General features: G+C 43.2%; 1 protein-coding gene across 1 annotated transcript; it reads left to right on the top strand.

Moving 5' to 3' along the window:
• The first annotated feature begins 1,435 nt into the window (after positions 1-1,435).
• Positions 1,436-23,381, top strand: LOC130267365 (leukotriene C4 synthase-like). Its single transcript, XM_056517018.1, has 5 exons — positions 1,436-1,540; positions 4,886-4,985; positions 13,456-13,526; positions 19,302-19,383; positions 23,164-23,381. The coding sequence occupies exons 1-5, from the start codon at positions 1,483-1,485 to the stop codon at positions 23,306-23,308; spliced, it is 456 nt and encodes a 151-aa protein (XP_056372993.1). The 5' UTR covers positions 1,436-1,482; the 3' UTR covers positions 23,309-23,381.
• Positions 23,382-24,014: the final 633 nt, after the last annotated feature.

The raw sequence follows: 24,014 nt of genomic DNA, 5'->3' as shown, positions 1-24,014 counted from the left end.
GACAACTCTGACTGTCTCAGAAACTGTCCAGAGCAGGAGCAAATCCCCATAGCAAACCTATCCTGCTCTTGACCGTTCCTGAGACAGACAGGTGTCAGCAGAGAGCACTGAGGTCAGACAGAAAAGAAATTTTAAAAGAAAAGAACTTCCTCTGTAGTACACAGCAGCTGATAAGTACTGGAAGGATTAAGATTTTTAAATAGAAGTCGTTTACAAACCAGTTAATACCATTTTCACCGGAGTACCCCTTTAAAGAGGTTAATAGATGACAAATATGTGATTTTTAGTTTTATACTAAATTAGTTCTGTTTTTTTCTAATTCTGGATCATGTGGCGGAATGTCCGCATGAACATTCCACAATTTTTATTTCACATTAACTTCAATGAGGATTTCACTGTCCAATTCACACAGCCGAACTTTCTGAAATTACGCAAAATGCTAAATTTTGTGGAATTCGGTTCAGAGCCCCATTGAAGTTAACAGGACTCTGAATTTGTTTTGAAAGCACAGAAATTCCACGAAACTGTGAAAAATCTGCAGTCTGCTTTTCTGAGAGGAATTTGAGTGGAACAGCAGAAATGTTGGCGTGTAAACATAGCCTTACACTACAGAAAGCTTCGCTGAGCGTGCATGTGTAACGGGGGATATGAAGGTATAGGCAGCAGCTACATGAAAGTGTACCAGCAGCTTCATGTAGCCTTCCCTGCCTTAAAGGGTACCTCTCATCAAAAAAAAATTGATATATTATAGATTAATGTATGCAGAATAACTCTACAATTGCATGTTATTAAAAAATATGCTTCTTTCTATTTAATTTTCCACTTTGAAGAAATGACCACTAGGGGTCTCCCTACCAGTCCTGGCAGCAAGCATTTCAGACTCATGCTGGAGTCCTAAACACTACGAGCTGCCAGTCTGCTTTGTTCACAAAGGAGAACACTCAGAGCTGCCAGCCTGCTTTGTTCACAGCCTGTTTGGCTGTGAACAAAGCAGGCTGGCAGCTCAGAGTGTTTAGGACTCCGGCATGAGTCAGAAATGCTTGCTGACAGGACTGATCGGGAAAAATACAATAGAAAGAAGCGTATTTTTCATTAACATGCTATTGGAAAGTTATTCAACATTCATTAATCTAAAATATATCAAACGTTTATTGGATGAGAGGTTCCCTTTAAAGATATAGGGCGAGTGCCATTGTGTAGCTGAGGTGTATTTATTGGATGTTAATATTTGATTTGCAATATGAGGAAGTGGCACATCAAGTAATCCATGCAAAGCAGCGAGTCGTTTGGTGTTTCCATTATAATAGGACATTTTTATATACACGCACAGCCCATTTGGATACCCTGCAGACTTTGGTCTTGTGCTTAAGAATCTTCGTTTTTTTTATTTATTTATTTATTTTATTTTATTTTTGGCCCCTTTCCAGAACCTGCAAGTTTGTAAGGACTTCTGTATCCTCAGATAAAGGTGGTTCGGGCAGCATGCGCGACCAAGTGGCTCAGCTTGCTTTTGTCACCATAGCCGCAGTCCTGGAACAAGGTAACCCTATGGCGCCCTCCGATAAGGTCATCATCTCTCTACATTGCTGCTTCACTGTACTGTATTTGAAATGGAGCCAACAAGTAGCAGCTCGTGTGACTGCGGCCCATCGTATCTAGGTCAAGCTGTAATAGTGCCTACATTTACATGCTGAAATGTTATGCCCTGCGGCTAGCAACGTATATGTGATAAATGATACTCTGGATCAGTATTTTGCAAACAGTGAGCCTCCAGCTGTTGCAAAAATACAACTTTCAGTATGGACAGCTGAAGGCTTCCTGTGTATGCTGAGAGTTGTAGTTTTGCAACAGCTGAAGACACGCTGATCTAAATTATAACAATAACAGAAGCAATAACCACCAGCCAAGGGACTTCTTCTAATAGTGGAAGTGCATGCCTGTCCAAGCTGCTGCAGAGCCTCTTTTTGAAGACAGGCAGATTTTTATGTCAGTCATTGCCCTGATTCCCTCTTCTGCTGTAGCTTAATTGTATTAGGATGCAGCATTTTTTTTATACTTTATAGCTGCTGTAATTCTTTTCCTAGAGAAAGAAGGGCATTACCTGGCATAAAGCTCCCATACATTTTTTCAAAACGAGGTTCTGCATAAGCTTGGGCATCATGCAGTTCTGTAGTTTTTATTAGAGATGAGCGAATTTACAGTAAATTTGATTCGGCACGAACTTCTCGGCTCGGCAGTTGATGACTTTTCCTGCGTAAATTAGTTCAGCCTTCAGGTGCTCCGGTGGGCTGGAAAAGGTGGATACATTCCTAGGAAAGAGTCTCCTAGGAATGTATCCACCTTTTCCAGCCCACCGGAGCACCGGAAAGCTGAACTAATTTATGCAGGAAAAGGCATCAACTGCCGAGCCGAGAAGTTCGTGACGAATCGAATTTACTGTAAGTTCACTCATCTCTAACCTGTGCTATAAACCTATTACAGGAAGCTTTTTGTATGTTCTGACTAAGCCCTGTTTTATATTTATACCGTATATACTTGAGTATAAGCCGACCCAAATATAAGCCGAGGCCCCTAATTTCACCCCAAAAACCCAGGAAAAGTTATTGACTCGACTATAAGCCCCCTTCATCATCACCGCCTGTCATACCCTTCATTAGTGGTCTTCAACCTGTGGACCTCCAGATGTTGCAAAACTACAACTCCCAGCATGCCCGGACAGCCGTCAGCTGTCCGGGCATGCTGGGAGTTGTAGTTTTGCAACATCTGGAGGTCTGCAGGATGAAGACCACTGAGAAGGGATTGACAGGCGGAGAGTTCACTCGAGTATAAGCCGATGGGGACGTTTTCAGCACGAAAAATCGTGCTGAAAAACTCGGCTTATACTCGAGTATATACGGTAGGTATTAAAAGGGGACTTGAGTTAATAGAGGGACGAGTAGTCTTTTGATCAGGCCCTCCCGCCAATGAAGCAGACATTTATTTTTAAGGAGAAGTCCAGTATAAAAAAATTTACCCCCTATGCGCAGGATATGGGCTAAGTGTCAGATTGCGGGGGTCTGACCGCTAGGACCCCTGCGATCTACTGGCCGGCACCCTGGCTCTAAGCATGAATCACATGTGTTGACCACAGCATTAAATGGGTACTCCGCCCCTAGACATCTTATCCCCTATCCAAAGGATAGGGGATAAGATGTCAGATCGCCGAGGTCCCGCTGCTGGGGACCCCGGGGATCACTGCTGCGGCACCCCGCTATCATTCCTGCGCAGAGCGAGATCGCTCTGCACGTAATGACGGGCAATACAGGGGCCGGAGCAACGTTACATCATGGCTCCGCCCCTCGTGATGTCACGGCCCGCCCCCGTGAATACAAGTCTACGGGAGGGGGCGTGGCGGTCATCACACCCCCTGCCATAGACTTGCATTAAGGGGACGGGCCGTGATGTCATGAGGGGCGGAGCCATGACTTCACGCTGCTCCGGCCCCTGTATCGCCCGTCATTACGCACAGAGCGATCTCGCTCTGTGCAGTAATGATGGCGTGGTGCCGCAGTGGCGATCCCCGGGCTCCCCAGCAGCGGGACCTCGGCGATCTGACATCTTATCCCCTATCCTTTGGATAGGGGATAAGATGCCAGGGGCGGAGTACCCCTTTAAGATGTGGCCAACATGCCACTTCCATGCATCCCTATGGGAGAGCCAGAGATACATGAACGCTGTGCATGAGTAGAGCCAGGGCGCCAGGCCAGAGATCGCGGGGAGTCCCAGCAGTCAGATCCCTGCAATCTGACACTTATCCCTTCTCATGTGTATAGGGGATACGTTTTTTGATACTGGATAACTCCTAAAAAGGGACACCGTGTAATGCTTTGTTGTCGCTGTGCCGGCACTGAAGGGATACGAGACAGTTTCTACTTGATTTCTCCATTTAGGACATGTTCAATAATAGCAGATATTGTGAAGATTGAGAAAATTCATAGCAATCTACAGTACAATGCAAGTAATCTGGACTTAGAAATGTTTTTTTGTGTGTGTATGTGTATACATATATATATATACAGTGATCCCTCAAGTTACAATATTAATTGGTTCCAGGACGACCATTGTAAGTTGAAACCATTGTATGTTGAGACCATAGCTCTATGGAAACCTGGTAATTGGTTCTGAAGCCACCAAAATGTCATCCAAAAATAGGAAAAAGTGAGGATTAAAGAAAAATAAGTAGATAACTAATATAGATAAAGCAAATCCTTACATATAAAAGTAAGAAAGATCTGCTGGGAGCTGTAAATCACTGTTTATGTCAGTGTTTCCTAACCAGGGTTCCTCCAGCTGTTGCAAAACTACAACTCCCAGCATGCCCGGACAGCCATTGGCTGTCCGGGCATGCTAGGAGTTGTAGTTTTGCGACAGCTGGAAGCACCCTGGTTGGGAAACACTGGTTTATGTAGAGGACAGGAGCTTCTTCAGGGTCCTGTACAGTACACACAGGGTCCCAAATGGAGCCGCCCTTACTTGGTGTCCAAAGGAGCAGCTAACCCTGTCACAGGTAAGGAGTAGTACAGAACTTGTAGTTCCTCCCTGTACTGTAGGGGGCGCTACCAGACAGCCAGTCAGTGCAGGCACTTCAATAATAGAGGTGATTTACCAGTAAAACGCCCATTCTGATTGGTCAGTTCCTCCAGTTGTGACACGTTTCACAGATCTGGACTGTATGTGGCATTGTGTGTTGAGTCTGGTTTCAAGTTACAATGGTCCAGAAAAAAACATTGTATGTTGAAACTATTGTATGTTGAGGCCATTGTAAGTTGAGGGATCACTGTACATATATATATATATATATATATATATATATATATTGTATATGTATGTATATTTATTTTTTCAGCATACTTCTCAATGCAAGTCATATGGGCACGTAGAAAATACAAGATCTCTCCTCCAAACACATCAGGTCATCCAGTCTTCGATAGAACTTTCCGTGCACAGTGAGTTTATTTTAAATTTTTCATTTTATTCTTGAATAAATATGTAATAAACCATTTGAGAAAAGTATAAGACAGAGGACAAGATGCCGCAGGAAAAATAACATTTTACTGCATTGATAATGAATATCATGGGTTAAACAGTAATAGCCGAGGACCCCTGGGCAAGAACGAATATGGGTCCCATTACTTAAAGGGGTACTCTGCCCCAGACATCTTATCCCCTATCCAAAGGATAGGGGATAAGATGTCAGATCGCCGGGGTCCCGCTGCTGGGGACCCCGGGGATCGCCGCTGCGGCACTGCGCTATCATTACTGTGCAGAGCGAGATCGCTCTGCACGTAATGACGGGCAATACAGGGGTCGGAACATTGTTATGTCTCGGCCCGCCCCCGTCAATACAAGTCTATGGGAGGGGGCGTAGCGGTCGTCACGCCCCCTGCCATAGACTTGCATTAAGGGGACGGGCCGTGATGTTATGAGGGGCGGAGCCATGACGTCACGCTGCTCCAGCCCCTGTATCGCACATCATTACACACAAAGCGAACTCGCTCTGTGCAGTAATGATGGCGGGGTGCCGAAGCGGCGATCCCCGGGGTCCCCAGCAGCGGGACCCCGGCGATCTGATATCTTATCCCCTATCCTTTGGATAAGGGATAAGATGTCTAGGGGCGGAGTACCCCTTTAATAGCCCATTGTAGAATATGCCCTTATTTCCCTTTAGTGCTTTCTAGTCTCATCTACACTCATCGACAAAAAATGTGTATAATGCACCCAGATAGGAATGTTGGATTGCTGCAAAACTCGGCATGTAGTTATGTCTCAGGCAAATATGTAAATTAATACATATTATAGTATGAAAAGATATTGGGTCTTGCCAGAAAAGGGAGTAAAAATGCTTCCACCACTGCCTTATAAAAATGCTCCCAGAGGCTACTATTGTAAAGTGTGCCATATCGTTGTCTGCTAGACATGCCTCTACAACACACATTTTGCCCAAGTTGTTGGGATCAGTGGTTATGTGAGAGCATGCACACACGGCGAACAGGCTCCAGATAGACCACCAGCAGAGAGGATGATTTTTGTTTGGGATCAGGTTCAAGTATGAAGGACTCATGGTGAGCTCTTCAATCAATCCTGCCTCTGCTATGGAGTGATACACTGCCCTCTGCTGGTGCAATGATCCGGGACACCGTCACATATGACTGTCACAAGGAACACTAACATATGTACCGTACATGACATCTTGCCACACGTGTTGCCTCTCATGGCTTCCCAACTGGTAAGATAATGCTTGTTCACACACAAGAAGGGTTTCCCAGCTATTTCTCTGACCGATCACAACACTTCATGCCGGCCTGGTCACTACATTTATCGCTAATCGAGCATTTATGGTGTGCCAGCTTCAAAAACCAACCAATGTGCAACATCTGTGGGCAAATGTGCTGCAGGATGCCAACTGGAACCTGTATGCCTCCATGCCCAATAGTATCTCATCTTGTATCCGGACTAGAGGTGATACAGGGTATCCTTTTCAAATGCCAGGTTCTTGTGATTCTAAAGAACAAGACAAAGATATATAATACCAAAACTTTTTCCACCTTTAGGGTACGTTCCCACACGGCGTATTTTGCTGCGTATTTGCTGCGTATTTTCCTACCCATTGACTTCAACAGAGAAAATAAAATACGCAGCAGCAAATACGCAGCAAATACGCCGTGTGGGAATGTACCCTTAATGTGACCTACAACATGAACAATTTAATTGCAAAACAAACTGAAATTTTTGTCATATTGCGAGGACATCTCCCAGCACCTCCCTCTTCACATCACCCAACAGACGTTGGTTTAAGGTCTGGTCTGTGCCATTTCAAAATATCAATATTCTTATGGTGAAATTACTGTATTTTTCGCCGTATAAGACGCACTTTTTCTTCCCCAAAACTGGGGGGAAAAAGTCGGTGCGTCTTATACGGCGAATACACCCCTATCGCGACGGTCCCTGCGGCCATCAACGGCCGGGACCCGCGGCTAATACAGGACATCACCGATGTCTTTTCTTTCCCCCTCAAAGATTTTAGTTTGTTTTGCAATTAAATTGTACACGTTATAGGTCACATTAAAGGTAAAAAAAAAAAGGTCCCGATGTTTATCTTTGTCTGATCACAAGAATCTGGCATTTAAAAAGGGGTGTGTAGACTTTTTATATCCACTATAGATCATCATTACATTCACACATACAAAGCGTCTTTTGATTCCAACTACATCTTGGTGCACTGCATTATTATTACTTTTTGTCATTGAGTGGGGTAGGAGCGCTGCACTGAGAACCATTTGCCGGAAGCAAGTACATCCTAACAGTACCTATGGACTCTTCAGGGCTATATCCACTGATGATAATCAACCCTGTTGCCTAGGAGTCTGTGTCCTGAAATAATGTATGGGGCACACTATGTATTGGGTGTACCCCTTCTATGAGTAATCATGGTCCTTAGTTCTTTAATATTTTTCTAATTGTATTATTTCTAGTGCTTGATGGGCTTAGAACAAACAGCCTTCATACCAGGATCTTTTTTAGTCCCCTGATGACACCACACTATTGTGGTAGAAACGCGTTGGGCTTATACTACTAGCATTAGATTCGAATAATTCTTATTAAATCCACATTGACATGTGGTAATCTTTTGATATATTATTTGGTGTTGGATATAGCTTTGAGCACTCACTCTGATTACTCTGGTGGCTTTTAACTATAAATATTAAAAGTTAATTTTTATGGAGTTCCCCTCCGATCAGCACAAAATAATTTTTTGTTGATTTTCTTTGCTTTAATTATCCGGGAATCATCTGGTCATATGCAGGCCGTATAATTATTATAGGCATATTTCTCTAATTTTTGTCATTGAGTGTAAGAGACTGCATGAAGCTTCATGAGCTCCCATACATACTAGGCCCTAATGCGTCAGCACAGTTTGCACATTATATATCCTGAATATATAATAAATACAAAAGTGACGTTAACCAGCAGGCTTATAGGGGATATTTATCAATGTATTTAGAGCCTATCTTTTTTATTTTTAGTTTTTGCTTACTCCCGGCACACAAAAAGTCGCACACTCGTCTAAGCACCTTTTTTTTTAGCGACTTTTAAGGGTAAGTGAAAAGTTACAACTAGCCTTACCTATGCAGGTTTCAGTTTTCACTTTGCAGTGGTCACTAATTTATGATGTGCGAAAGTCGCACGTAGACAAAAAAGACGCAAACCCCTTACAAAAAGTCGCAAGTCTGCTTCAGGTCTGACCTGGAGTATAAAACTCCCGTATGTGAGCAAAATTAAAGTCTCACAAAAAATAAATCACACAAGTCTCAGCCGCGACTTTTTGGTTTTGCTTATTTATTAACCCCCTGTGGAAGTATGTTGAATATGTAGCACATAAGCAAAACTAAAGCAAAACAAAAAAAAGCCTTCAGAACTTGCTTACCAAAGCAAACAATGATAATTGTCCCCCGGGCCTTGAGAGGGAGGGCCACCCGTTAGTGTAACTGTCGCTTTAAGAGCAGAGGGGCTGGTGGGAGTAGACGAGCCCCGCACAGGCAGGAAGTCAGCTCCAAGCCCTCTGACCTGTCCCCGCTTCATTCCCCCCCCCCGATAACTTCATGAGGAACAACTGCCTCAGCTCCTCTTCATCCCCGGCATCATGTGGCCCCTGTCTCGGATTACACTGCATCCCTGGTGAGTTGAGGGCCGTGGGCTGTGTGAACAGTAGGTAACTTTATAAAGATGAGCGGGTTAGGGCTTTGCAAGTTTGCAGTGTTTCTCAACAAAAGTGCCTACATGTTGCAAGACTACAACTCCCAGCATGCCAGGACAGCCTTTGGCTGTCCAGGCATGCTGGGAGTTGTAGTTTTGCAACAGCTGGAGACACACTGGTTGGTAAACACTGTGATAAATAGATAGGTAGACTGGGCATAAATCAGTGTTTCCCTACCATGGTGCCTCCAGCTGTTTCAAAACTACAGTCCAGACATGCTGGGAGTTGTAGTTTTGCAACAGCTGGAGACACCCTGGTTGGAAAACACTGATCTATGTCCTATCTATCTATATATCTCTCATATCTATCTATCTCTCATATCTATCTATCTATCTAAATTATAGAAGCAGGGGGGGGGGGGAATTGTAATGAAAGCAGGGGGGGTGTTAATGGAAATGGGTGTGTGTGTGTGCAATGGAAGCGCAGGGGGAGAGAATGGAAAGAGGGGCAGGATGGGGTGGATGGAACGAGCGGGGGGGGGGGGGGGTTAATGGAAGCAGGGGGTGGGGGTTACTGGAAGCAGGGGGTTAATGGGGGAGGGGGGTTAATGGAATGAGGGGCAGGATGGGGTGAATGAAAGAAGCAGGGGGGTTAATGGAAGCGCAGTGGGGGGAAGGAAGGAGGGGCAGGATGGGGTGAATGGAGGGAGCAGGAGGGGTTAATGGGTGCAGGGGGGTAGTGGAAGCATGGGGGTGAATGGAAGGAGGGGCAGGATGGGAAGAAGGGAAGGAGCAGGGGGTAATGGAAGTGAGGGGTGAAGGGAAGCAAGGGGGGGGGTGAATGGAAGGGGCAGTAGGGGTGAATGGAAGAAAGAGCAGTGGGGGTCAATGGAAGCAGCGAGGGGGGAATGGAAGCATGAGTTGGGGGGTAATAGAAGTGGAGGGTGATTGGAAGGAGGGGCAGGATGAGGTGAATGCAAGGAGCAGGGGTTTAATGGAAGCAGGGGGGTTAATAGCAGTGGGGGGGGGGGGGTTCCTGAACAATAGACATATGGGGGGGGGCAGGCACATTCTTTGCACAGGGGCCCTCTGCTGTCTGTGTAGTGGCAGGGCCGGACTGGGGCTAAAAACCAGCCCTGGAAAAATTGTCATACCAGCCCCACAGCATTGCGTCATTGTGGCAGCCGCTGGCTGCAGGGAAGGGACAGGGAAGCCTGGCACTTAATTTGCCATGCCTCTATAAGAGAACTATGCTGTGGGTGCAGCCTCAACATACAAGACAGTAATGTGGTATTAACGCTATGTAAAATCTACTTGGGGAAAACAGTAAAAAATAAAAAAAATAAAAAGCAACCCTCCCTTACAAAGTAGTAACAGCAGGTCTCCTCTTCCCAGAACCTACCCCCTTACCCGTCCCCCCTCATCACAGGTCCCCACGTCTCCAGCCCCCCACCTCACAGGTCCCCCCGTCTCCAGCCCCCTACATCAAAGGCATTCCCTCTGCAAGTGGGGGGCACTTCACAGCACGCAGCAGCCTACCGGGGATTTTCCCTGTATCCCGGTAAGCCATACTGGCCCTGGGTAGTGGACCTGGTTGACTTAATCAATCGGAGGTCTGAACAGGCATTGATTCTTAGCTTGGATGCGGAAAAGGCCTCTGATAGGTTGGGGTGGCCATTTCTTTTCACCACCCTCCAGAAATTTGGTATCACTGGTAACTTTCTAACTGCTCTGAGGGGTCTCTATTCCTCCCATACTGCTTCCCTCAAACTCTGGGGAAACATGCTGGGGAATGCCCACTTTCTCCTGCCGGGAGCTCACACAATGTGAGCAAGGGGAAAGGTATGAGACAGAGCTTTTTAAAGCTCTAATAAGGAGGGGTGTTAGGAGTAGTTAGGGAATATAATCTGAGTTAGTTTAGAAAATATGGTTTGATGACAGGTACTCAGGTGCCATCTTGTAATTTTATGCTACCATATTTAATTTATTTAGCTTGAAAAGCCCCATAGTACCAATTCCTCCTAATTCTAATGTAAAAGCACAAAAGGAAATACAAAAATATCTGAAGAGGAAGAGTGGTTTCCTTGCTGACTAAAATTGCTGCCACTGTTATCAGTACCGGGTTAGAAGTTGCATGGAAAGACATAATCATAATCGTCTTAGATACATATAGAATGAGATCGTGCAAAGTACAACCTTAATAAAGCTCAACCAAAAGAAATATTTCCAGTTTTCAAGAAAGCGAAGCACAAAATATAAAATGTTACAAAACAGAGGGCCTAGTGATCAGGATAAAAATTATCACTATAGGGGAGATTTATCAAAACAAGTGCAGAGGAAAACTTGCCCAGTTGCCCATAGCAACCAATCAGATTGCTTCATTTTTATGAAGGCCTGTGAAAAATGAAAGCAGCGATCTGATTGGTTGCCATGGGCAACTGGGCAAGTTTTCCTCTGCACAGGTTTTGATAAATCTCCCCCTATGTTGGTATTATATAGAACATGCTGAACACTTGCCTCCCACATGCTGGCCACACACTAAACCTACATCACTGAGAAGATATAAGAGTTCTGTACTCTACACTAAAGTGCTGGGTGCATGCTTTACACACACACACCGTGCTTTACACACACACACACACACACACACACACACACACACACACCATGCTTTACACACACACACACACACACCATGCTTTACACACACACACACACACACACACACACCATGCTTTACACACACACACACACACACACACACACACCATGCTTTACACACACACACACACACATACACCATGCTTTACACACACACACCATGCTTTACACACACACACACACCATGCTTTACACACACACACACACACACACACACACACCATGCTTTACACACACACACACACACACCATGCTTTACACACACACACACATACACCATGCTTTACACACACACACCATGCTTTACACACACACACACACACACACACACCATGCTTTACACACACACACACACACCATGCTTTACACACACACACACCATGCTTTACACACACACACACACACACACACACACCATGCTTTACACACACACACCATGCTTTACACACACACACACCATGCTTTACACACACACACCATGCTTTACACACACACACCATGCTTTACACACACACACACACACACACCATGCTTTACACACACACACACCATGCTTTACACACACACACACACACACACACACCATGCTTTACACACACACACACACACACACACACCATGCTTTACACACACACACACACACACCATGCTTTACACACACACACACCATGCTTTACACACACACACACACACACACACACCATGCTTTACACACACACACACACTATGCTTTACACACACACACACCATGCTTTACACACACACACACACACACACCATGCTTTACACACACACACCATGCTTTACACACACACACACACACACACACCATGCTTTACACGCACACACACACACCATGCTTTACACACACACACACACACACACCATGCTTTACACACACACACCATGCTTTACACACACACACACACCATGCTTTACACACACACCATGCTTTACACACACACACACACACACCATGCTTTACACACACACACACACACACACCATGCTTTACACACACACACACACACCCCATGCTTTACACACACACACCATGCTTTACACACACACACACACACACACATCATGCTTTACACACACACACACACACACACACATCATGCTTTACACACACACACACACACACACATCATGCTTTACACACACACACACCATGCTTTACACACACACACACCATGCTTTACACACACACACACATACACACACACATACACACACATACACACACACACACACTTACACACACACACACACACACCATGCTTTACACACACACACACACACACCATGCTTTACACACACACACACACACACACCATGCTTTACACACACACACCATGCTTTACACACACACACACACACCATGCTTCACACACACACCATGCTTTACACACACACCATGCTTTACACACACACACACACACGCTTCACACACACACACACACACCATGCTTTACACACACACACCATGCTTTACACACACACATACACACACACACCATGCTTCACACACACACACACACACCATGCTTTACACACACACACACACCATGCTTTACACACACACACACACCATGCTTTACACACACACACACCATGCTTTACACACACACACACACACACCATGCTTCACACACACACCATGCTTTACACACACACACACACACACGCACACACCATGCTTTACACACACACCATGCTTTACACACACACACACCATGCTTTACACACACACACACCATGCTTTACACACACACACACACACACCATGCTTTACACACACACACACACACACACACCATGCTTTACACACACACACCATGCTTTACACACACCACCTACACCTAGGTGGTCTAAGGATGATAGGTTGCCAGCTGATGGCCACATTGACTTCCCTATACGAATTGGTTGTCTCCATAAGAACAGCCTAAACCTTTTAGGGTTTCCCACAACTTTGTCCCCAGTCTGAGACCATAAAGTAACGCAGTGGTGTTGCAGAACAGCATTGTTTTTCCTAATGGGGTTTTCCTTTCTTTATAGGCTAAACTGCTCTGAATATTACCCACTGTTCCTATCAGCTTTATGGATAGCAGGAATATTTTTCCACCAGGGTAAGTAAATTAAATTCCATTCTAAAGTCCAGATTGCATATATCACTAATATTGGTGTCTTTAGATTGATGTCACACAGGAGTATTCTGGGGAGGGGGTGGATAAAATTGCAATCAAGACCAGACCCTACACCAGAGACCCCAGTGTCACATTATGGAACAGCAGATCTATGTAAAGGCAAGAGACTTTCCTACAATCGGAGATAAGATTCAGTATGCTACCAAGCACACCATCCAATGTTCTACAGTGATCCCTCAAGTAACAATGGCCTTAGGTTACAATATTTTCAACATACAATGGTCTTTTCTGGACCATTGTAATTTGAAACCAAAGTCAACATACAATGCCAGAAACTGTCCAGATCCTTGGGTCGTGTGAATGGCTGGAAGATCTGACCAATCATAGTGGGCATCTCACTGGTAATACACCTGTATTAATGAAGTACCAGCACTGATTTGCTGTCTAGTATTGCCTTCCTATACTATAGTGCTGTACTATACTATACTACTTTGTACTTAGGATAGCTTGCCCTGGCATAGGTAAACTGTGCACCTGTCCTCCAGGTATAAAGTGATTTCTAGCTTCTAGTAGTTACCGTATTTCTTACTTTTATATGTAAGCACTGGCATTGTCTGTATTAGTTATTTTATCATTTTTCTTTAACCTTATTTTATTTACATTTTTTTTTTTGAGACTTTAGAACCGTTACTATATTTCCATATAAACATAAAAAAAAAAAAAAAGAGAGGATGTGCCCCTTGTATTGACTGTTCCCCCAAAACCTTGTGATAAGTGTATATACAGTGGTCCCTCAAGTTACAATATTAATTTGTTCTGGGACGACCATTGTATGTTGAGACCAGAACTCTATGGAAACCTGGTAATTGGTTCTAAAGGCACCAAAATGTCATCCAAAAATAGGAAAAAAGTGAGAATTAAAGAAAAATATGCAGATAACTAATATAGATGAATCAAATCCTTACATATAAAAGTAGGAAAGATCTGCTGGGAGCTGTAATCACTGTCTATGTCAGTGTTTCCCAAGCAGGGTGCCTCCAGCTGTTGCAACACTACAACTCCCAGCATGCCCGGACAGCCAACGGCTGTCCGGGCATGCTGGGAGTTGTAGTTTTGCAACAGCTGGGGCCACCCTGCTTGGGAAACACTGGTCTATGTAGAGGACAGGAGCTTCTTCGGCATCCTGTACAGAACACGCAATGTCCTATAAATGTAATGGAGTCGCCCTCACCTGGCGTCCAAAGGAGCAGCTAACCCTGGTACAGGTAAAGTGTACAGAAAATGTAGTACCTCCCTGTACTGTAGGGGACGCTTCCAGACACCAGTCAGTGCATACGCTTCAGTAATACAGAGGTTTTACCAGTGAATGCCCATTCTGATTGGTCGGTTCTTCCAGCCATTGACAGGTATCACAGATCTGGACTGTCTGTAGTATTGAATGTTGAGTCTGGTTTCAACTTACGATGGTCCAGAAAAGACCATTGTATGTTGAGGCCATTGTAAGTTGAGGGATCACTGTATAGACTTGCTTGGCAGCCTCCTCGTACTGCCCGATTAATGCTCCTGTGAATTGCCAATATCAGAATATAGCAATCCGAAAATTGGCGTGTTTGGCGGAGTCTCTCCCATATACAAATGCAATCCTTTTTATAGCCATGCAAAGCATTTTGAACCTGGACCAGGTTCTTCGTTAGACATGTAGATATGACAGTAAATACAATAATTGTATATACATAACACGCCCAGGTACATGTTAAGAATATCAGTAAAGAAGGAACAAACAAAGAAAACATGCTGCATTATATGCAGTTGTTATTCAGAACCAAACAAAGCAATAACAATAATAAACAAAGTAATTGTCTACTAAGAAAGAACAAACCTCATATCAATAAAACGTTAGACGTTACATGGAGAGACATCATCAACTTAGATACATATATAATGGGATAAAAACTCATAACAAAAATACAATAATAATACTGTGACTGCCTTATATATGCAAATTTGTACAATATGAAAAAGAAATAAAACAGACAAAAGCGCAAAAGACATGTGCCGTTACTCCGATGGTACAGAGATAAATGAAAGCAGCAGTAAGGATAACCGCTCACCTGAGGGCGTTATGCTTAGAGCACAACACCTATTGAAGCTTGTAACCCAATGATAGGGTAAGAAGTCGCGAAGCAGTCTGGATCCTGCCCGTCTCTGTGTAGCACAGTAGCGGTCGGGGAAATCACGTTCAGAACTGCATGATTTGCGGAGGATAAAAGCTTGGACCCTCCTGGCGCTCACCCGATAAATGAAGAAGCCGTGAAGGACAGTGGATAAAATATTCACATTACTTTAATCAGCGCTAGAGACTACGCGTATCAAGGGGTGGGACCCCCTCTTCGTCAGGTCATCTGATAGGATAGGTGATTCGACAGTGCCGCACTATTTTTCCCTGATCCTGCGATCCAAACCTGGAGCCGTCTTTTCTTTCTTGGTTAGGAGCCCTTCTTTGGAGTGTGGTGGAATCACTGTCGAATCACCTATCCTATCAGATGACCTGACGAAGAGGGGGTCCCACCCCTTGCAACGCGTAGTCTCTAGCGCTGATTAAAGTAATGTGAATATTTTATCCACTGTCCTTCACGGCTTCTTCATTTATCGGGTGAGCGCCAGGAGGGTCCAAGCTTTTATCCTCCGCAAATCTTGCAGTTCTGAACGTTATATATGCAAATGCAACCTTAAAAAAAAAAAGCTCAACTAAAAGAACTACTTTTATAATTACTGAAAGTTAAGCACTAAATCACTTATTTCTAGAACATGGCGGCCTAGTGATCAGGGTACAAATGGTCTCTCTCTGGGTATTATTTAGAACTCAAAAGGTAGCAGAACACTTTCTTGATGATTGCACCAGTACAGCAACCAAACTAAACTACGTAAGCAGACATGGGCCATTTCTAGTACGGAGGATTACTTATAAGGGACTCCATCATTGTGACACGTTAACATCATGTTTTATTTGTGACACGTTAACATCATGTTTTATTTGTGACACGTTAACATTATGTTTTATTTGAATACGTGTTTTTATCTCATTCTATATGTATCTAAGACGATGATGATTGTCTCTCCAAAATACTGGAGACATAATCATCTCTTCTACATACAGATTGGATATAATGTAGTAAGCTTTCTAAGTTTGTTTCTTCTTACTGCTACTCTTAACATGTTGCCTTCCAATTTGTCGTGACCTCCAACCCGGTACTAGAACATACATGCCTGACCAAAAATCCTGGTCCAGGTTTAAAATATGTTACCATGCTATATTTTAACAACTAGGATTGCATTTGTAAAGGAGAATCCCTGTTCAGTAGAAGAAGCGCCACCAAACACACCAATTTTCAGATATTCTACTTTTCCAGTTCTGGTATACAATGTTCATCCTAAAACCAATTAATATTGTAACTTGAGGGATGTCTATATTTGTTTTTTTTTAATGATGAAATATAAAGGAGTCTACCCAGGCAGAGAGGCCAGGCCCACAAGGACTCTACACTATAGAAACATAGACAACAAATGAAAGACAGAAAAATAAATGGAATGGAGGGAGGAAAAGTGGTAGAGGTAGGAGAGAGAAGACAGGGAGCAGGAGAGGTATTACAGTACAATCTCCCAATAACGGACGCTCACAGGGAATAAAAAAGTGTCCACTATTGAGAGATGACCCCTATTGGGGAAAAAGGCTGAAAACTCTGAATGATCGAATACTGCACTGTACTCACTCCAGAGTGTAATTACCTATAAAACATGATAAAAAACAATATTACAGTAGAATCGCCCTGTGCTGTTTAATCACCCCTTATCCTTCCTCCGTATCACTTAATCCCCCTTTTATACCCTGTGCCAAATTATCCCACCCTTACCCTCTGTGCCACATCATTTCCTCTTGATCACCCTGTACTATTTCATTCCCCCTTTATTATGCTCTGTGTAAATCACTCCTCTTTATGAAGTGGCACAAGGAGATAAAGGGGGAATGAAATGGCACGAAGTGGGGGGCGGGGGAGAGAAATGGCACAAGGGGGTGGTAAAGAGGGGGTGATGAATTTGCAGAGAGTGTAATAAAGGGGGAATGAAATCGTACAGGGGGGGGAGGAATTGATGTAGCACAGGGGGTAATAAAGGGGGGATGATTTGGCACAAGGGAAATAAAGTGGCACTGGGGGGGGGGGGGTTAATGATGTGGCCGACGGACGTACAGAAGACCACTGTTTAAACAGTGGTCTTCTGATTCTGTGCTGGGGCTTCTGCAGGGGGGGGGGGTGCAGCGGGAGTCTGGGCCCCTTATTGGAGTATTGGCTGTACCCCCTGACAGGGCTAGCACATAAGCCTGGTTGTCCCCTATTGTTTTCTATTGGGAGTGTTTTGTCCGCTATTGGGAGTGTCCCCTATTCGGAGGGTGCAAATACATTAAGTCTTCTGGGACTCTGCTGGGGAATTAAAAACTGTCTGCTATTGGGAGGTGTCCGCTAGGTGAGATTTTACTGTACCTAATGCTCCACTTTCGCCCCCTGTGCATGCCTCGGAAGAATAAGTTTCAAGACGAGCGGGAAAGGGGTCTTTGACAAGTTTCGTCGTGGTTTTGCCCACATGCAATGATTATGACTTAGCACCTGCCACATGTAGAGGGTGGAAGTGTAGTGCCCAGGAGCAGAACATAGATAACTCCCTTAAGCGTGGTTCACACACTTGTGTGTTATATGTTAAGATACCAGAAAAAAATATATGCCAGCATATACCAAGGCATACTCACAGTAGGATCATTATAGACCACACATTCTCCTAGGAACTATATTTGGTCTATTTCCCAAACAAAACCTTTTTGAGACTCAAAAGTGTGGTCTACTACACGATACCAACATACACCTTCAGTGTAGTACCTAAATGTAATGTGGACCCAGACCTTAGAGGATAGTACTAGCCAAAATAGACTGCTCAAACAATAAAGGGAACACTAAGATCACACTACGGAGGAAGGCACACCATAGTGTGATGCCATACTAAGCATCATGTGTTTCAGAATAGTCGTGATTAAACACACTAACCTGAGGGAGTTGTGCTATAGGTAAAATATAGGCGTTTGGATAACATCCAGCATTTGGGTCATCTGCACCACTTACTCAATGTTTTCCAGCTCAAGTGAGATATCCAATGTACACACAGGAATGGGGAGCTCCTTCCTTTGGAGGATAATCCTACTTGGCTGATGATCACCAGTCATTGTACCAGATTCTTTCATGGGTTAGTGGTAGTTTCACTGTAAATCAATGTCCAATGGCTGACGCCAGAAGGAAGGATTTCTTCCATCTAGAGGAGAGCTAATTTTTGTAATCCTTCTGGCCCTGTGGATGTCATCTATATAAAGGATGGTGTCCTTGTTTTATTAATAGGCACATCCCCTCCTCCTGCCATGCATATACCACAATGTCCCATAAGATACATCCAGTGCCCCCCTCCCCCTGAAAGCCATATAGAGTGCTCACCTGTTTCAGCCATAGTGTCCCCACAGGGACCAGTACCATGAAACTAGCACTTGTCTTTCACTGTAAGTGGCCCAAGAGATGCTGACCAGACAAAATAGATACAGTACCTGCACAATAGATACATGGTTACTGAGTCATTCAGATGAGTTTGTGGTGGGGGTTGTAGTCCATGTAGACTGTCTACATGAACCCAATGTTTGACTACTTCTGTTTTTACATAATGTAGGATTTGCTGCTTTCTGTGGTTTACTCTATTTATACGCCCGTTACAAATATTTCCATGGTTATGCAGAATCGGCTCTGGGAAGGTAAGCAGCTTGTCATATGACATATATACTTGGGGAAGGAAAACTAGATATAATGGTAAAACTTGAATTGTTCACTTCCAATAAAAAGTGCAAACCAAAGAATTACTAAATAGCCAGATGCCCAGAATAGGCTATGTTCACACACAAAAAAAAGTAGATTATGTTCAACATATATGTTGGTATGCCATTGTATACTGCCCTGAAACCTTTCAGTTTAAGGGGTACTTAAAAACTTATCCCCTATCCACAGGATGACCTAAAAGAACAGATTAATGTACCCTTCAATATTATGTTTAGTCAGAAAAAAAGGGAAAAAAAGGTAAAGGGAAAGAGTGCATAGTTAAAAACATGGTGCATAATCAACTTTATCGTTCATTCCTAAAGGACCTGTTGCTGACGTACGTATAATCCAATCTGTCTCACGTTGTAAAAGCAAGCGATCTAGGCTCATGCCTGGTCTGGGTTTAACCCTCTCCACTCCTGAAAATCTCAATACTTCAGGTTTTCCTCCATGGAATTCCACTACATGGGATATTAGCCTGGGTGCTCCTTTTACTGTGCGTAATGAATACATGTGCTCACGTATTCTGGCACAAAGCTGGCATATAGTTTTCCCAATGTAGTGGAATCCGCAAGGACAAAAAATCGCATATACCACAAACTTAGTTCGACAGGTTATTAGATCTGTCACTGTATGTGTGATATCACCTAGACGCATGGTTTTCAACTCTGCATTGTACTTGCAGAAATTGCATGTTCTGCATGTATAGTTCCCTTTGGGTGCTAACTGATCCAGCCACATTGTTTCTTTTTTGTCTGATGTTAATCTACTATGTTGCAAAATGTTCCCTAAGGATTTATTCTTTCTGTACGATATTAGCGGTTTTCTATTCGCTACTTCTTTTAGATCTGGATCTCCCTCTATTAGGTACCAATTCCATCTGACTGCCTGTTCTATAATATGATTGATAGGTGAATTCTGAAAAGTAAATGAAAAACGTTTGTCTGTGACTAATCTGTTCGATTTTTTTGTTTTTTAATAGACTTTCCCTTTCTAATTTATCTGCTCTTTTTCGTCCTTCTTTTATTATTTTTCTCGCATATGCTCTTTCTTTTAATCGACTTTCCAAATCGTCGGCCTGTATGTGGTAGTTGACGTCTGAGTCGCTATTTCTTCGTAACCGCACAAATTGTTCATAAGGGATACCCTTCTTCACTGACTCTGGGTGTGAGCTATAATAGTGAAGAAGAGTATTCCTTGAAATGGGCTTCCTATAACCTTCACTTGTTCTCCCTTCTGTTGTTACAGTTAGCTTAAGGTCTAAAAATTCTAACGGGGTACCACCATATTGTGCAGTAAAGGACATATTGACTGAATTGTTAGTGTTAAGGTAGTCTACGAATTCGTAAAATTGGGCCTCAGTTCCCGGCCACGCTATGAGGACATCGTCGACATATCGCATGTATAATTTTATACATGCGATATATGGGTTTTTTGATGAATATACTATTCTGCTCTCCAGACAGGCCAAAAATAGATTAGCGTACGTGCAGGACACCGGCGTACCCATCGGGGTCCCGGTGTCCTGCCTGTACCACCGATCTGCAAATTTAAATGTGCTGTTAGACAATAAGAATTGAAGGGCTTCTTCAACAAAGTTAATGAACTCTCCTGACTTATCAGATTTCAATAAGACTTCTTTAATTGCATTTATACCCGCTTGATGCGGAATATGAGTATATAAACTCACTACATCGATTGAGCATAGGCTCCAATCAGATTCCCAGCTCATATTCCGCATCAAGTGTAACAAATGCAATGTGTCTTTAACGTAGGTGGGTATGGATGGGAGGAGAGGTGACAGTAGCCATTCTAGAAAATGTGATAGGTACTCGGTGATGGATCCCACCCCCGAGACGATCGGGCGTCCCGGGGGTGGGACCTGCCCCTTGTGAACCTTGGGTAGGTGGTACCAGGTAGCTGGTTTTGGAGTGTCAGGTATAAGTCGCTCTGCATTCTTTTTAGATAGCATACCCTTTTCCACGAACTTATGCAATAGGGAGGTTAAACCTGTCAGTATTTTCGCAGTCGGGTCTGTCTTAAGGGGGGTATATGTCATTTTATCATTCAGTTGCCTCTTGGCTTCTTCATTATACATCATTTTTGTCATAAGAACAACACCTCCTCCCTTGTCACCCCTTATTACTACTAGGTCTGTCCTCTTTTTAAGTTCTGAAAGTGCTTTTTGTTCTGACTTCGTAAGGTTAATTGGTGACTCTTGGTACAGTATTGACCGGATGTCTTTAAACACTCTTTAAAACTCCCTCCAGGGAGTACTGGCGGGTTAAATCTGGACTTCTTTCCTTTTCTGAAGCTTTGCGACGACCGGTCACTCTGAACCTCAGGGTCACAATGTTCCTCACTAAATTCATTGGCCAGCGGATGTCGATTAAAAGAAAGAGCATATCCGAGAAAAATAATAAAAGGATGAAAAAGAACAGATAAATTAGAAAGGGAAAGTCTATTAAAAAACAAAAAATCAAACAGATTAGTCACAGACAATAAACTTTTTCATTTACTTTTCAGAATTCGCCTATCAACCATATTGTAGAACAGGCAGTCAGACGGAATTGGTACCTAATAGAGGGAGATCCAGATCTAAAAGAAGTAGCGGATAGAAAACCGCTAATATAATACAGAAAGAATAAATCCTTAGGGAACATTTTGCAACATAGTAGATTAACATCAGACACACATTACGCACACTAAAAGGAGCACCCAGGCTAATATCCCATGTAGTGGAATTCCATGGAGGAAAACCTGAAGTATTGAGATTTTCAGGAGTGGAGAGGGTTAAACCCAGACCAGGCATTAGCCTAGATCGCTTGCTTTTACAACGTGAGACAGATTGGATTATACGTACGTCAGCAACAGGTCCTTTAGGAATGAACGATAAAGTTGATTATGCACCATGTTTTTAACTATGCACTCTTTCCCTTTACCTTATCCCGATTTTTGTAAATGCTGCATTCTTAGATGTGGGAAGACGATAGGCGTTAAAATGCTTGAAATAAGCGAACGCCTTGAACCCCTACGTCAAGACAGATGGGCGGGTCCAAGAAATTGGGTCAGGACACCCACCTGTATAAGAAGCAGCATAGGTTCCGAAGTGTCCAGGCCAGAGGAAGCTCGCATAGCGAGTGAAACAGCGTCTGTTGCCAGACTGTGAACACCCCCACCGCGAACCCTCTCTTCCCCCCCAGCACTATGTTATTTATGTGAGTATAATAAAGAAGATACCTTGAGAAAGAAGCCTGGTGAGTCTGCCGACTTATTCTTCTATCTTCATTGAAGTCTCTATTGTTAGACTTAGATTTATCCTCTCATAGAAGATCATAGCTGTCCAATATTTTCCAGGTAATGACTGGATGATGCAAGAAATGCAAGACTAGGCTATTTTAAGTATGAAACATGATCTACTGTGAATATAGTATATAAGGGCTCATTCAATTTGCAATGCTGCTTCATGTATAATTCAACAACCTGTCACCTAGTGGCCACCTTCAGGCCATTTTCCCGCACATGTAGATATATTTTCCAGGACTCCAAAGGGTGGTCTGCGGCATACCCCTTTTCACTGGTTACTAACATTTACATGAAAGGTTGGAAGAATTTTGATGTACATATAACCCATGGCTATCCTCTTGTTTGCCCTCCATTAACAGTGTATAGAACAGTATCCCAATACACAACATTCAACTATTTTTCTCTCTCTACAGGTTGACACCAATGTACATCAGCTCAAGCATCCTCTGGGTTCTTATTGGATCATCTGTTCTTGGTCTAATAGATTATTTCTTACATTCACACTATGGTGTCAATGTTAAACCAAGATTAACCTGGTGGAAGCTTTCAGCCCTTTGACAACCAGACCTGTTTGGGCCTTAAGGACAGACTAAGGCTACGTTTCCACTTGTTTTTTCTGGCAGTTTTTGGATATCTGCCACTGCAGTTTTTTGAGCCAAAGTCAGAAGTGGATCCATAAGGGAGGAGAAGTGTAAGTTCTTCCTTTATATGTCCTATTCCTTTTGAATACACTTCTGGCTTTGGCTCAAAAACTACAGTGGCAGATATCCAAAAACTGCCAGAAAAAAAAAAAAAGTGGAAACTTAGCCTACTGCTTTTTTTGCATTCCAGGAGCCTTTTTTTTTTTTTTTTTTTTTTAGCTATAGGAGGGCTTGTTTTTTTGCAGAAACAGTTGTATTTTTAATGGCATCATTTTCGGGCAGCTATAACATTTATTGGTTAACCTTTTTTTTTTTAAACCTTCCTAAACAGAGGGGGTAATGAAAAACTGCAATTTTGCTATAGTTTTTGTGCTGTTTTTAACATAGATGGAATAAAGGTAACATGTTATTTTTGCTATCAAATATGCATAGTGTATTTTTATGTTAAACTTCTTTTGCACAAAAATAACACTTCCAAAAAAGTTTATTTTTGTGTCATCTTATTCCAAAAGCTGTAACTTTTCTATTTTTTCTGTCAATGAGGCTGTATGAATTTTTTAAATTTTTTTTGTGTTTACAGAAAATAGAATTGTTGGGTACATATTAATTAATTGAATTCCACA

The sequence above is a fragment of the Hyla sarda genome, chromosome 4, assembly GCF_029499605.1.
Source record: "Hyla sarda isolate aHylSar1 chromosome 4, aHylSar1.hap1, whole genome shotgun sequence".
Lineage (NCBI taxonomy): Eukaryota > Metazoa > Chordata > Amphibia > Anura > Hylidae > Hyla > Hyla sarda.
Note: the sequence above shows the minus strand (reverse complement) of the source record. Positions and strands in the feature narration are given on the sequence as shown.